The sequence below is a fragment of the Grammomys surdaster genome, unplaced genomic scaffold, assembly GCF_004785775.1.
Source record: "Grammomys surdaster isolate TR1022 unplaced genomic scaffold, NIH_TR_1.0 125672, whole genome shotgun sequence".
NCBI classification, from domain to species: Eukaryota; Metazoa; Chordata; class Mammalia; order Rodentia; family Muridae; genus Grammomys; species Grammomys surdaster.
In genome coordinates, this window is record NW_021620509.1 from 395,842 (window position 1) to 409,962 (window position 14,121).

A 14,121-nucleotide genomic window follows, 5' to 3' on the forward strand; every position below is an offset into this window, starting at 1 on the left:
AGTCCTCAGCCTCCTAACACTGCAGTCCTCAGCCTTCCTAACACTGCAGTCCTCAGCCTTCCTAACACTGCAGTCCTCAGTCTTCCTAACACTGCAGTGCTCAGTCTTCCTAACACTGCAGTGCTCAGCCTTCCTAACACTGCAGTGCTCAGCCTTCCTAACACTGCGGTCCTCAGCCTTCCCAACACTGCAGTCCTCAGCCTTCCTAACACTGCATTCCTCAGCCTTCCCAGCACTGTGGTCTTTAACACAGCTCCTCATGTGTGGTGACCCCAGCCATCAAATTGCTTCTGTTACTACTTCATAACTGGAATTTTGCTACTTGTTTACATTGTAATGTAAATATGTGTGTTTTCTTATGGTCTACATGACTATGAAAGCATTGCTTGACAGGGATTTCAGCCCACCGGTTGAGCACCACTGTCGTAGGGCCTATAAAATGAACTTCATGATCTGTCTTGTTGGAACACTCAGAGCTTTCTGTCGTTTTTCCCACTTGTTAGCCATCTTCCTAGTAATTGGAACGAGGGTGTTAACAAAGTATAGAATGGTGGGCCAGAGGATATGTGGGAGAGCGGTACCTTGGGGATCCCCAAGGAAATTATCATCTGGCTCTGACTTATTCCTGCTTCCCAGATGTGGACATTTTAAAGGAAAAAGTGGTGACCAACATGACCCTGAACTTTGGGCCCCAGCACCCAGCAGCCCATGGAGTCCTGAGACTCGTGCTGGAATTGAGTGGAGAGATGGTGCGGAAATGTGACCCTCACATCGGGCTCCTGCACCGAGGCACCGAGAAGCTCATTGAGTACAAGACCTATCTGCAGGTGTGGAGGTGAACAGGGGCCTACTGATGGTGGCTGGGCTGAAGCTTGAGGCTTGGTGGTTTTGCTGCCCCAAAGCTTGAGGACAGAAGGGTGGTGAGGGTTAGTGCTTTGAGGTTAGTACTGGATGGAGCGTGAAGAAGGTGTTGAAGGATGTGGGGCCAGATGGGTTCTTCCAGCATCCTTACCTTGCAGCTGAGGCCTCCTCCTGGCTTCTCTCTGTCTGATTTTTGGCCAGCCTTTTTATCATTGCTCTAGTGCCTCAGTTTCCCTCCTCTCCTATGAGTGCGTCAAAGCTAGTGTCCCTGAGGGCAGAGAAAGGAGAATGAGACGTCAGCTCTTTGGGATTAACAGCTGATTCTTGTGTCTTCTCACTCTCTTGAGTTTGTTTTCAAAACACTCAGTGAGTCAGAGTGACCGGAGGAGGTTTGTGACAGAGTTTGCCGTCGTAGAACTGAGTGACCTAAATAGTTGAAGGTCAGGTTTGAAAGAGTTGGATCTGGAACAGGTTCCAAAGGTTGTTTTTGTTTGCTTGTTTGTTGGTTGTTTTTCTTCTTCCTGTAACGAAGAAAGGCCCTGGAGAAAGGCCCTTAGACCAGCTCTGTGACTCCGTGCAGGGGACCTCTAAACAGCTGTGGCTTCAGGGCCCAGCTTCTGTGGGTTAACTCCTGTACCATCATCCTGCGTCACAAATGACACCAGGACCAGAACAGGCCGTCCCAGTGAGGATTTTAACTCCGCCTTCTTCCTGGAAGCTGGAACTGACTTAGTAGGCAGCTGGGACTTAGCTTTCTTGACATTCTGGGCAAAAGTTACTGTAAAGCTGGTTCCTTCTCTCCTTCAAAATCTGTTTTAAGGGATTAGGAGGAAAAAGAAGTATAAGGCACTCTTTGAGAAAGTTTTCAGTGCTAAAGTCAATGTACACTGGCTTGGAAGGGCTGAGTATTCAGTTTTTAGGAAATGTTAGGACTTAATTGCTGAAATTATTATTAGAAATTAGATTATACATAGTTCTATGTCTGTCTCTCTCTCTCCTTCTCTCTCTCTCTCTCTCTCTCTCTCTCTCTCTCTCTCTCTCCGTCCCCCCTCCCTGGGGTGTGTGTGTGTGTGTGTTTTGGCGGTTTGTTTTGAGACAAGGTTTTACTATGTAGCTCTGGCTATCCTGGGATTCACTATGTAGACCAGGCCTGCCTCAAACCCAGAGAGATAGTTGATCCGTATCTTGAAGATACTGTATAATTTTGTGCAGTGTGTTTCAAGGGTGTGTTTAGTTACATTTTGATAACTTAAAATTTGGCTATGGTAAGAGTCAAACATGATAAATCAAAGTAATGATAAATATCCACTCATTTTAGATAGCCAGTTTTTAAACATTTCATGCTAGTTTTAAATCAGCATGGTACTGATTTTGGAGAGATTTCATCCTGATTGGCTGGGTCACCTGAGACTCTAAAGGTACGTCCAGACTCTGAGTGTCTGTCAAGAGGAAGGTTTCTGGCAGCAGACAGTGGACTCCTTGGTCTGTTAGATCTGACCTTGATTCGCTCACTGTTTCCCCAGGCCCTTCCGTACTTTGACCGGCTGGACTATGTGTCCATGATGTGTAATGAACAGGCCTATTCGATAGCCGTGGAAAAGCTGCTAAACATCCAGCCCCCTCCCCGGGCACAGTGGATCCGAGGTACGCTCTGCGCCTTGTTTCTGCTGCCCACCGTTGAACACAGGGATCTTAAGTGCACTGAACTCAGCTTTGCTGTGTAGATTCCAGACTCCACCCAGACTAACCTGTAGGGTGAGTCCTTGGCTCCCACCTACTTCTTTCTTAAAAAAGAAATGAAAAAAGAAAAAAACCATGATAACATATATTTGTTTATTTATTGTGTATTTGCATGCATGTGAAACAGTATATATCAAGGCATGTGTGTGGGGGGTCAGAGGACAGCTTCTGGGGAGTCAGTTCCCTCCTACCATGTGGGCTCCAGACTTGTTAGCAAGGGCCTTTCCCCGCTGAGCCATCTTCCCAGCCCCTCCTTCCAGCTCCATCACTTCCTGTCTTTCCATCTCACAGTGCTCTTTGGAGAGATCACACGGATTTTAAACCATATCATGGCTGTCACCACACACGCCCTGGACATTGGTGCCATGACTCCGTTCTTCTGGATGTTTGAAGAGAGAGAGAAGATGTTTGAGTTCTATGAGCGGGTGTCTGGGGCCCGGATGCATGCTGCTTATATCCGACCGGGAGGGGTGCACCAGGTGAGCGCCTTCCTCTGTGCTCACTGGAGGGCAGTGTGGGCTAACGGAACGCTGTCCTTTTGAGAAGTGGTGCTGTAACAAGTATCACCATTCGGCTTCCAGGACCTACCTCTTGGACTTATGGATGACATTTATGAATTTTCCAAGAACTTCTCTCTTCGGATTGATGAGGTGGAGGAGGTAAGATAGACATCGACAGGAAAAAAATACCTTGTCTCCCAAAAGGGCTTGTGGGACTTTAGTATCCAGCAGTACATGAGCATAGAGGCTTTTGGAGAATGTCACGAAGAGTATTATTGGCACACTGGATTTCTCCATCCGTAGATGCTGACCAACAATAGAATCTGGCGAAATAGGACAGTTGACATTGGGGTTGTATCAGCAGAAGACGCACTTAACTATGGGTTCAGGTAGGCGAATATAACTTCCTTCCTTGGGTAGAAGAGGCTGGAGTTACATCCCAGTGTCTCCGTTTGAGATGTGCTTGGTACTCTCCTCTCCGTGCCTAGATTTTCTGTCCCATAACCAAGTGTGGGGAGGGAGGTGGGAAGCATTCGTGTCCTTTCCCGTGGAGGATGATGCTATGCCGGTTGTACCCGCTAGTGGAGTGATGCTCCGAGGCTCAGGCATCCAGTGGGACTTGCGGAAGACCCAGCCCTATGATGTTTATGACCAGGTCGACTTCGATGTGCCTATTGGTTCTCGAGGGGACTGCTATGATAGGTAAGATGCAGACCGGTGCTCAGTTCTTCCTTCTTGCCTGACTTGTCTTTGCTGGTTTCTTTGCTGTTTCCTAGTATCTGTAGGAGCCTGTGGAATGTGTTAAACTTGTAGAGTGTGTGTTAGCATTCACAGTCCCAGTTTGCTCCTCAGCACCTCACATACCAAATCAGAGTGCTGTTTCTTTTTTCCCATATGCCTCCATCCCATCTTAAAACTAGTTTGGACTGCTTTTGTAGCTGAGAAAGCTGAAGCATCGGTTAGGGATTACCCTGTCAGTGGTGGAGAACAGAATCCTCCTGACCCAGCACTCTTCCTGTTTACTGACCCTGAGTAAGATTTGCTACTTCCTTTCTCTTTGTTTATCTTTTTATTTGACTCCCTCACTCTGCAGTCCAGACTCCATGTGAGAGGGTAAGGAGGGGAAAGTACAGGCCACCCTCTAAAAAAAAAAGAAAAAGAGGTGATTTGGAGAAGGACTTAACGATAGAATCAAGGCACTGTGAGTTGTATATGGGCAGCCATGCCAAGCAGGGACACTGTACCAGGAGAAACCGAGGACCGTTTGCTGAACATGTTTCAGATTCCCAAAGGGCTTTCATCCAGACTTCTGCTTACCCCTCTGTCTGCTTCCCCTTGTTCTGAGTCTGTGTCATCGTTTCAGGTACTTGTGTCGGGTAGAGGAGATGCGCCAGTCTCTACGAATCATTGAACAGTGTCTGAACAAGATGCCTCCAGGGGAGATCAAGGTTGATGATGCCAAAGTGTCCCCACCTAAACGAGCGGAGATGAAGGTGAGCCACAGGGAGAGGGAAGAGAGGTAGGGTCTTTGCAAGCGACCAGTAGCCATGGAGCATGGACCTCGGATTAAATCCTACCTTTCTGTTAGCTTTTTAAGACTCAGCCTTTCACAGCATTCATCATTTGTTCTGTTTTCATTCTCCCTGACTTACATGTGGGTTGTCAGTCTCCCTGAAGGTACAGATTGCTGTCTTTCAGGGGATGCCCAAGGCTAGAGCTTCAATCTGGTTTCCTTGTTTTGTTTTGCTTTTTGAAACAGAGTTTCTCTGTGTAGCCCTGGCTGTCCTGGAACTCACTCTGTAGACCAGGCTGGCCTCGAACTCTGAAATCTGCCTGCCTCTGCCTCCCAAGTGCTGGGATTAAAGGCGCCGTCCAGCTGGATCTGGTTTCTTGATGCTCCCTTTTCCTTCCTCAGACATCCATGGAGTCACTAATTCATCACTTTAAGCTGTATACTGAGGGCTACCAAGTTCCTCCAGGAGCCACGTACACTGCCATTGAAGCTCCTAAGGTGAGGGGGGGAGGGGAAGAAAGGCAGAGTAGGTGGCCGGGGCAGACAGCGAAGGAAGCCGTCCCTCACTCGTGACAGAGGTATAAAGGGAAGGCAGAGAGGATTTGGTACCAGAGAGCTTTTCCTACTAATGGGGCATCCAACCTTCTTCCTTGGACAGGGCGAGTTTGGGGTGTACTTGGTGTCTGATGGCAGCAGCCGCCCGTATCGGTGTAAGATCAAGGCTCCCGGTTTTGCCCACCTGGTAAGACAATCCCAATGATTCTAGCTGTAGCACAGTAATAATTTACTGAACTTGGTTGAGTCTTGTTATTCTTTTTCAGCTATTATTTAAAATTATTTAGTATTCATTTTTAATTTACTTGCGTGTATATGTGTATCTGTGTGCCACATGAGTGCAGGTGCCCGCAGAGGCCTAAAGGTGGCATCAGACCCCTTGGAGCTAGAGTTATAGGCAGCAGCCAACTACCTGTTGTTGGTTTGGGGATCCAATCTTGGGTCCTCCGTAAGAACAATACATGTTCTTAGCTGCTGAACAGTTTCTCCAGTACCTTGCTTTTTTGAGATAGGACTTTGCTATACACCCCTAGTGTGTCTAGAACTTCCTGTGTAGCTAAAGCTAGGGTCAAACTTACTATCTCCTGCCTTAGCCTTCCAGGTGTGAGGATTATAGGTATATATCTCCACACCCAACTCCTGGGTGAAATTTTGTTTTGTTTCATTTGTTTATTTAAGACAGAGTTTTGCTATATAACCCAAATTAGCCCGGAACTCACTACATGTGAGGGCTATCCTTGCTATAATAACAGACATGAACTCCCATGCCTGGCTTATTTGAGGATTTTGTTGTTCTGTTTGTTTTGAGACACGGACACGGTCTCTGGCTGGCCTAGAGTTCTCGGTGTAGACTAGGCTGGCTTCAAACTCATAAACATCTTCCCCTGTACTGAGGTTACCAGTGTATACTCCCACACTGGCCTTTAGATGAGACCTTTAAGAGCTCTTCTCTGCAAACTTGGGTTAACACTGTTGCCATCCCCATCTCTGCAGGCTGGTTTGGACAAGATGTCTAAGGGACACATGCTGGCAGATGTCGTGGCCATCATAGGTATGAGACCTTTTGTTATATAGTAAGGTGTCTAAGGCAGAGGATTTGGGATTCTATTTGGGAGCAAAAACCAAATGCTTCCTGTTCAGTATAGACTGTGTTCTGGCCTCTGGGCCTGAGTTTCTTGGACATTATAATGTACTCTGGACCTCTGGTACTAACAGTTCATTCCCTAACCTTTCAGGTACCCAGGATATTGTGTTTGGGGAAATAGACCGATGAACGAAAGCACAGCCTTCAAGCTCCCTTGCCTGTCAGCTGCTTCTTGAGGCCTGTGTCTGGTGGGAAACAAGGCTGTGTCTCTGCATGTATAAACACACATGCATATGCTCACACTCAGCTGTCCAGGCTTTCTGTGCATGTACTAGAAACAGAGAAATGATATTAAATTAGCCACCTTTTGGTCCCTAAGCTCAGCTTCTTTTTTTTCTTTTAAAGATTTACTTTATTTATATCAGTACACTCTAGCTGTCTTCAAACACACCAGAATAGGCATCTGATCCCATTACAGATGGTTGTGAGCCACCAAGTGGTTGCTGGGAATTGAACTCAGGACCTCTAAAAAAGCAGTCAGTGCTCTTAACCGCTGAACCATCTCTTCAACCCCCTAAGATCAGCTCTCATGTGTCTTTCTTGGTGTCTTGCTGCCTTTTACAGTGTATTTCTCCGACTAAGATCTTAGTTTTCTCAGCTGATCTCCATCCCCCTCTCTGAGTCTTGCCCTTTCCACTTCTCCATTCCCCATTTCCCCTTTCCCCTCAGTTCCTCCTGCTCAGACCCTCTCGGTATCTATAAAACTGCTAAACACAAATGAAGACTGGTATATAAAGTTCCAGGTAGGAAGGTAAGGGTTATGGTGGGGTCTAAGGGAGTCTCAAGGGGCAGTTTGGTGCCCACATACATATGTATGAGTGGCGGGTGGTAGTGGAGGTGTTAAATATGGCACATATAGACAACCTTTCCGAAGCATCAAAGTCTGCTCCTTCCGTGAGTTAGGTTGGTCCCTGAAAAAGCTGAGGCTTAGAGGCCTGATCTTCCAGCTCCCCAAGTTGGCCCTTCCGGGAGCTGCCTGGTCTGTAGTACAGGAAGGGGAAGGGGCCAAAGTGTGGGGGAAGGCGTGACAGGAAGGAGGGAACTGTGGTCAGGGAACTGTTCGTGGGCACAGCTGCGCAGTTCTGTCATTGCTGTAATCATCAGCTCCCAGCGCCGCCGCAGCTCCCAGCGCACAGTGCACAGCGCAGGATGATCCCAGCCGTGATCTTGTTCTTGCTCCTTTTGGTGCAGCAAGCAGGTAAGTGGAAGGCTTTGGTCAGCGTTAGCTGGCCTTGAGTGGGAATCTAGGGCAGGAATTGGGGAAGAAGGAGAAGGCTAGCCTGGGCGAGTTGGCAGAGGCCTGAGGCAGATTCCGAACTTAGCCCTGTTGGGTCCCCACCCAGGCACTACCATTATTTCTTTATTGTCCCTTTCTTACCTTCCATATTGACTTTAGACCCTATATAAAGGGTGAGTTTGTCAGGGGTACGGACTATATGGCACGGAGAACAGCTTTAGGAAAGTTTCATTTCTTGATCAGCAGTACTATGGGGTGCTCTGTTGGGAGCTGATATCTAGCTAGTTATATACAAAACCCTCTGTACAGGCTAGGGCCTGTCTGTGCAGGGGAGTCAAAATAGAAATGAAGACCGTTTCTGGGGATGGCGAGGGCCACGCCATCCTCTGAATGGAAGGCAACAGAGCACCGGCTCCTATAGTCCCAATCATCAGCTGAGAAGACAAAGCAAGAGCAGCAAGAGCAGCAGCTCTGGGGTTCTAGTCTGCCTGTGAACTCCCCTCAGCATCTCGTACCGTGTAGTCTGTTAGTGTGAGGGGAACTCTGTCGCCCAAGTTAGCCTTGAAACTCCCTAGTTAGCTAAGGGTAACCTTGGTCTCCTGATCCTCCTGCCTTCTCTTTTCAAATGCTGGGTTTATAGGTTTGTACCACCATGCCCAGTAAGGAGTTTTGAAAAGCACTGCTGATTGACAGCAGGTTTTTTTTTTTTTTTCAGAGGTGGGGTTAAACTTTAGGGAAACAGAGAATGACTGGGAAGGAGGGGCACAGAGAAAAGCAGAGACTTTGGGAGCAGGGAACCTAGATTTGAGTTCCAAGTCTGTTGCTTAACTCTGACCCTGAGTGTTTCTCAGCTTTTCTGAGTGCCTGGGTTTCATCATCCATAAAGTGGTGAAGCTGACGTTTCTTTTGCAGGGTAGTTTTGAGATTTATGCAATATCGTGTGCAAGTGTTGTAGAGCAAAAAGTTTGCCAATCTTGGTTAACTTGACTTGTGTGAAAATGGGCAGGACTACACCATTTTGTCAACCGATACGAGGACAGGCAGTGTGAAGTGCCTGGTCTTAGAGACCCGTGCATCAGCTGAGGCCTGCAACAATGCCAAGGTCCCAGCAGCGGCTAATGTTCGCCTGTTGATCTGATAAGGCTGGGGGCCATCTCTGGAGGCCAGGCCCCGTGTGAGCGTTTGAGGCAGGAGCTCACAGAGCCCAGGCTGCCGTCATTCACAGTCTTCTGCCTTAGCCTTCTGTAGTTGTGTGGGGCCACCATGTCCAGTTCCTGTGCTCTTTGATTTGGGGGTTTTCTTGTTTTTGAGGGGTGCTTTTTTTTTTATTTTGTTTTGTTTTCTGTTGTTGGTGGGGGTGCTTTTTCCCTGAGACAGGGTTTCTCTTGGCTGTCTTGGAACTTGCTCTGTTGTCCAGGCTGGCTTCCAGCTCAGAGATCCACCTGCCTGCCTCTTGAGTGCTGGGATCAGAGTTATATGGCACCACCACCAGTTTTTTTGGACAGGATTTCACTCTATCCTGGGCTGGTCTTGGAACTTACTATGTAGCTTGGGATGACCTCAAACTCATGGCAGTGCTCTTTCCTCAGCCTCCCAAGTGCTGGGTTATACAGCCATCACTTTCAGCTCTGCGTGCCTTTTTTTTTAGTTGTACAAACTTCCCCTCTCGGAAGCCTAGTGTGATTAACAGGGCAGAAGAGCACGATAAGGAATTCATAGATTTAGTTTGTGGCCCTTCCTTTGAGCTGTGGTCACCATCCAGCTTCACGTGCAGAGCCAATGGCATCTCTAGAGCCTTGAAAAGCAGTCACTTTGGTTTTGGTTTGTTTTCTTGGTATTGTTAAGTGTCTGGTGAGGCAAAAAGCAATGAGGCTGAGGAGATGACCAATAATAGAGTAATTGTCTTCCCTCCCTTCCCCGGCTCACATCCTTCCTGTCCAGCCCTCAGCCACAGGTCACAGGACTTAGCAGAGACATACTCTTGTGGTTTCTCTGCTGAAATTTGCCACTGTTTCTCTCTCCCCTCCCTCTGCGGGCTGAGGGTTTTGTTTGTTTGTTTGGTTTGGTTTTTTTTTTTTTCTTTGCTTTTTGTCTCAGCCCAGTAAACTCCAATGGGTCCTTGAGGTAGACCAAGTGCTCAATGATGCCAGAGGAACCACAATACGGAAAAGAGAGCTCTTGGGTGGATAGAGAGGGAAGTCTACAGCCCTAGTAAACCTAAGTCCTACTACAGCAGAACACTCATGCTTCCTGTCTATTCCTGCCATGGTCTGAGGGGCAAGAGGGGAAACAATAGTCTAGAGAAATGGAATTAGCTTCTTCCCTTAGAAGGATCCCCACAGGGCCCTGTCCTACCCTCTGACTCCTTTCCCTTCCCTGAGGGATGGCCTTTCCCTTCCCTCTGTACCGGGTCCCATGGGCACCATGTATCCCCTCAGCTGCCCTGGGAGAGCCCCAACTCTGCTATATCCTGGATGCTATCCTGTTTTTGTATGGCATTGTCCTTACCCTGCTCTACTGTCGACTCAAGGTAAGGCAGAGTGGGGGTGGTCTAAGGACCAGACCCAGAAGTGGGGGTGGGAGGATAGCAAGAAGGGGAACCAGAAGGGTTCCCCATGATTTGGAGGGAAAGGAGATGGGCCTCCAACTTCTCCTTTGCTGATTGCCTTTCCCCCACTCCAGATCCAGGTCCGAAAGGCAGCTATAGCCAGCCGTGAGGTATGGAGTCTCCCTCATCTGCACGCCAACATTTCTTTTCAGGTTCTCAACCTTTCCAGGGCATTAGCCTGAAGTCTGATGCCTCTGGGAAGGCGTGTGTTTTAGGTGTTAATCTGTATCCTGCCCCTCGCCTCAGGATGGGCAGCAATCTACCATCTAGATGAGCTGCAAATAAAATATCCAGACAGGAAATAATCAAGTAGAGGTGTGTGGGTCCCCGCCCTCGAGGATCGTTGGCCAGTTTGGTCCACGGGGGCAAAGGGAGCAGAGATGTTGAAGCCCCGTGAGTATGTTTGATGAGTGACCACACTAGGACCTAGTCAGGAGGCAGATCAACTTTATTTAGGGTGATTCAAGGCTTATAAAGTTTTGGGGGACTGAGGCCAGGGACATCCAGGAAGGGTAAAGGTCATGGGCTGGGGGCATAGGGTACCTGGTATACCACATTAGCATGGGGAAGCATTTCAGGAATCTCAGGTTCTGGCTGAACAGGCTTTGTCAGGAGAAAGGAAACTGGTCCTATAATCTAATTGAGGCTACGTGACATTCCTCAGGTAGAGGCATAAGTGTGGGTTTAGAATTCCCCAGATCAGGTCAGAAAAGGAAAAACCCTGCCAACAAAGTCAGTCCCCCATATTGCACTGAGCCTAGAAGCTATCCCATCATGGTGAACTTCGACCTTAATTAGTTTTCCCACAGAGGTGACAATTAATACGCTGGAGAGTTGCATGTTGCACTGAACTGTGTTTGTAGTCATACTGGTAAATGAGCAATCATGTGCGTGCTCCTAGCTTAAGGCAGCTAACATTGATCTTGACCCAGATTCTCCCTGGGTGGGAAGGAAAACGGTGAGGGGCCCTGAAGAAGGTGGGTCTCTAATGCCTTGCTCCTTCCATCTCCGCAGAAATCAGATGCTGTCTACACGGTGAGTGAACCTCTCTTATTCCTACCTTAGGGTTCAGAAAAAGAGGCTGGGGTTGGGAATGACCCTGATAGGAATGGAGTCTGAAGTGGAAGGGGCCAGTGTGATGCTCTCAAATCCCTGATCAGCCTTTGACTCTCCTGCAGGGCCTGAGCACCCGGAACCAGGAGACATATGAGACTCTGAAGCATGAGAAACCAACCCAATAGCTTCAGAATAGATGTGCTTGGTTGCATTCTTCTAACTCTCTCCCAGCCCTCATGGTTGACATTGCTATGCTACCTCCGTGCTTTTAAAGCTAGCTGATCTTATTCCCATAATGATGTTATGCTCTAAATCAATGTACACTGGCAGGTCCCCATCTCCATCAAAGACTTATGCACTGACATTTCTTTTTTTCCATCCTCCTTTGCTTTATTCCCTTTTCCTTCCCTGATCCCCAACTCTCACGAGCCAATAAAGCTGCCAGAGCTCTGACTCGGTTCATTTTGTCATTTGTCACATACTGGTAGATTAAGCGTTCGGCTGGATAGTAATGACAGAGTTTTGAGTAAGGCAAACTCAGCTCCTGAGAAAACAGGACTCGAGAGCTACTTTGTTCATTTGACGTATGAATGCTCACTGTATCTGGATGAGAGGTGAGACCCTCGGTCCCTCGGCGCTCTGAGACGGAGCTGGAACAGGGAGCACTCTCACACTCTGTATTGGGAGTGGAGATGTATTTGGAGACAGTAGAAGCTGAGAAATTTCTTCTGTGCCCAGTGTGGCTTTTTGTGTCTGAATTATGCTTGGTTTGTGGGGAAGTCTGACTAACCCAGAATCGTCACCAATCTAGAGCGCATCAATCCAGCGCATGCGTGTTAGTTAGCTGAGAAGCTAAACATTCAGAAGGAATGTGATGACAGAGGAGCATGACAACATCCTTGTGGAAGATTTTATGAGAACTTTCAGGGGATCTGGGAACAAGAAGGGCCTTAGATTGAACCTCATAGAGAGGTAGGCAAGGCCAAAGGGAACAAGTCGGATTTAAATGGGAGGTTGTTTTCCACAAGGAATCCTCTGGCAGTACCTGTCCTTTCCCCAGAGTCTCCAGGAAGCTCTGCTTGGAAATATTTAAGCCTCCTTAGGTGCAGCGAGCTCTGTCTCTGACATCCCTGCATTTCTTCCTGAAATGACCAGAGTGTCCATGCTTATGTCAATCTTCTGTGCCGCACAACACTACGGTGTATAATGATTTATATTTTCAAACTGTTTCCCCATTGTGTCATGATACCTGCCTACTGACCTAGACAAGACACTCAGGCTCTTTGCAGTATTAACCTGTTTAAGGAGACTCTGAAAGCAGGGGCACTGACTTCTCTACACATTGTTCTACACAAAACAAAAAGTTGTTTTTTATTATTATTTTATTTTTGTTTCTACATTGGTTGTTCAATCACTAGGAATTGAACCTAGGGCTTCACACATACTAGGTAAGGACTCTGCCATTAAACTATTTTTGTTGTTTTTTTTGGGGGGGGGCATGTTTTTTGTTCTGTTTTGAGACAAGGTCTTTCTATTTTGTAGCTCTAGCTGTCCTAGAACTTACTATGTAGACCAGGCTGGACTTGAACTCACAGAGATCCAACTGCCTCTCTCTCCCAAATGCTAGCGTTCTTTTCCTTTTGAAAGAGTCTCTCTAAATTTTCCAGGCCAGCCTTAAACTTGCTTTGTGGCTCGGACAGACCTTGAAATTGAGAGCCTCCTGAGTAGCTATAATTACATATATATTTTTCCCCTTCCCTTTTCCCTCTCACTCCAGCCCCACTCTCTCTGGCCCAAAGGGTTTTTTTTTTTTTTAAATGTATTGATTATATGTGAGTACCCTGTAACTCTTCAGACACCCCATAAGAGAGCATCAGATCTCATTGCAGATGATTGGAGTCATCCATAACGCTAGGATTTGAACCCATGACCTCTGAAGAGCACTCAGTGCTCTTCACCACTGTTTTGGGCCCAGTGAGGAACAGAAATACTGAACGAAAGGAGGAAGGGAATGGTTATGAATGCTGAAGATCTTGAGGGAGATTGGTCAGTTGGAAGGAACTAGAGCCATTCCCAGTCTGTGGGAGAGTTCAGGATGAGGTCTGAGCCAGGGTAGGGATCTAGGGTATTAAAGTGGAGGGCTGGGAATGTAGCTCTTCTCTTCTCCCCTCCCTCCTTCCTTTCTTTCTTGATAGGGTCTCCTTATACAGCCTAGGTTGGTTTCAAGCTCCTAAGCTCAAATGATCCTCCTGTCTCAGCCTCCTGAGTGCTGAAACCATAGGCATATACCACTGCGCATAGTTACATGAGAGATTTTAAGTTTCGTTTATTTATTACTAGAGGGGAAGTGAAACTACCACAGCACATGTATGTTCAGTAGGTACCACCACCATGGGTACCAGAGATCAAATTCAGAGCAACAGGTTTGTACCGCAAGCATTTTTGCCCAGTTGAGCCACTTTGCCAGCCCCCTACCCCCAATCAGGAGGGTTTTATTTTCCCCTAATTTGTATTATATTTATTTAGTGCAGTGCAGTGGTGCCATGCTATGTATGTAGGAGTCAGAATTGGCTGTCTCCCTTTACCATATGGATTCCCAGGAATTGAATCTAGGTTGTCAGGCAAGCAAGCACTGATTGTTTTTGTTTGTTCTAGACAAGGTTTCTCTGTGTAGCCCTGGCTGTCTTGGAACTCACCCTGTAGACCAGACTGGTCTTAAACTCACAAAGATCTACCTGCCTCTGTCTCCCAAAGGCTGGGATTAAAGGCATGCACCACCACACAAGGCTAAATTAGAGGCTTTGAATCAAGAAACTAGAGTACTTTGGGAGAAAAGGATTGGCCTAACCTCTTTATTGTGGGATGGAGGAAACAGTGTTCCCCAGGTTCAAAAGGAAAGACAGGGGT

General features: G+C 47.4%; 2 protein-coding genes across 2 annotated transcripts in view; both read left to right on the forward strand.

Moving 5' to 3' along the window:
- Ndufs2 (NADH:ubiquinone oxidoreductase core subunit S2) overlaps window positions 1–6,631 on the forward strand; it is a 13,012-nt gene extending 6,381 nt beyond the window's left edge. Inside the window, exons 3-13 of the mRNA XM_028787734.1 lie at window positions 637–827; window positions 2,385–2,505; window positions 2,893–3,080; window positions 3,183–3,260; window positions 3,405–3,490; window positions 3,684–3,803; window positions 4,465–4,594; window positions 5,017–5,112; window positions 5,273–5,356; window positions 6,163–6,220; window positions 6,405–6,631. Of these exons, the coding sequence (XP_028643567.1) occupies window positions 637–827; window positions 2,385–2,505; window positions 2,893–3,080; window positions 3,183–3,260; window positions 3,405–3,490; window positions 3,684–3,803; window positions 4,465–4,594; window positions 5,017–5,112; window positions 5,273–5,356; window positions 6,163–6,220; window positions 6,405–6,442 (1,190 nt within the window). The 3' untranslated portion in view covers window positions 6,443–6,631. The remainder of the gene's footprint in view (window positions 1–636; window positions 828–2,384; window positions 2,506–2,892; window positions 3,081–3,182; window positions 3,261–3,404; window positions 3,491–3,683; window positions 3,804–4,464; window positions 4,595–5,016; window positions 5,113–5,272; window positions 5,357–6,162; window positions 6,221–6,404) is intronic.
- Window positions 6,632–7,377: 746 nt separating this feature from the next.
- Window positions 7,378–11,667, forward strand: Fcer1g (Fc fragment of IgE receptor Ig). The gene is made up of 5 exons (XM_028787735.1): window positions 7,378–7,511; window positions 9,989–10,080; window positions 10,233–10,268; window positions 11,173–11,193; window positions 11,337–11,667. The coding sequence occupies exons 1-5, from the start codon at window positions 7,463–7,465 to the stop codon at window positions 11,397–11,399; spliced, it is 261 nt and encodes an 86-aa protein (XP_028643568.1). The 5' UTR covers window positions 7,378–7,462; the 3' UTR covers window positions 11,400–11,667.
- The last annotated feature ends 2,454 nt before the right edge of the window (window positions 11,668–14,121 follow it).

Excerpts from the sequence above, each read along its gene's own strand:
- Fcer1g (XM_028787735.1), top strand. The coding sequence starts at position 7,463 with ATGATCCCAGCCGTGATCTTGTTCTTGCTCCTTTTGGTGCAGCAAGCA. Across the intron at positions 10,269-11,172 it reads CAGCTATAGCCAGCCGTGAG|AAATCAGATGCTGTCTACAC; the intron begins GTATGGAGTCTC and ends CCATCTCCGCAG. Across the intron at positions 11,194-11,336 it reads AATCAGATGCTGTCTACACG|GGCCTGAGCACCCGGAACCA; the intron begins GTGAGTGAACCT and ends ACTCTCCTGCAG.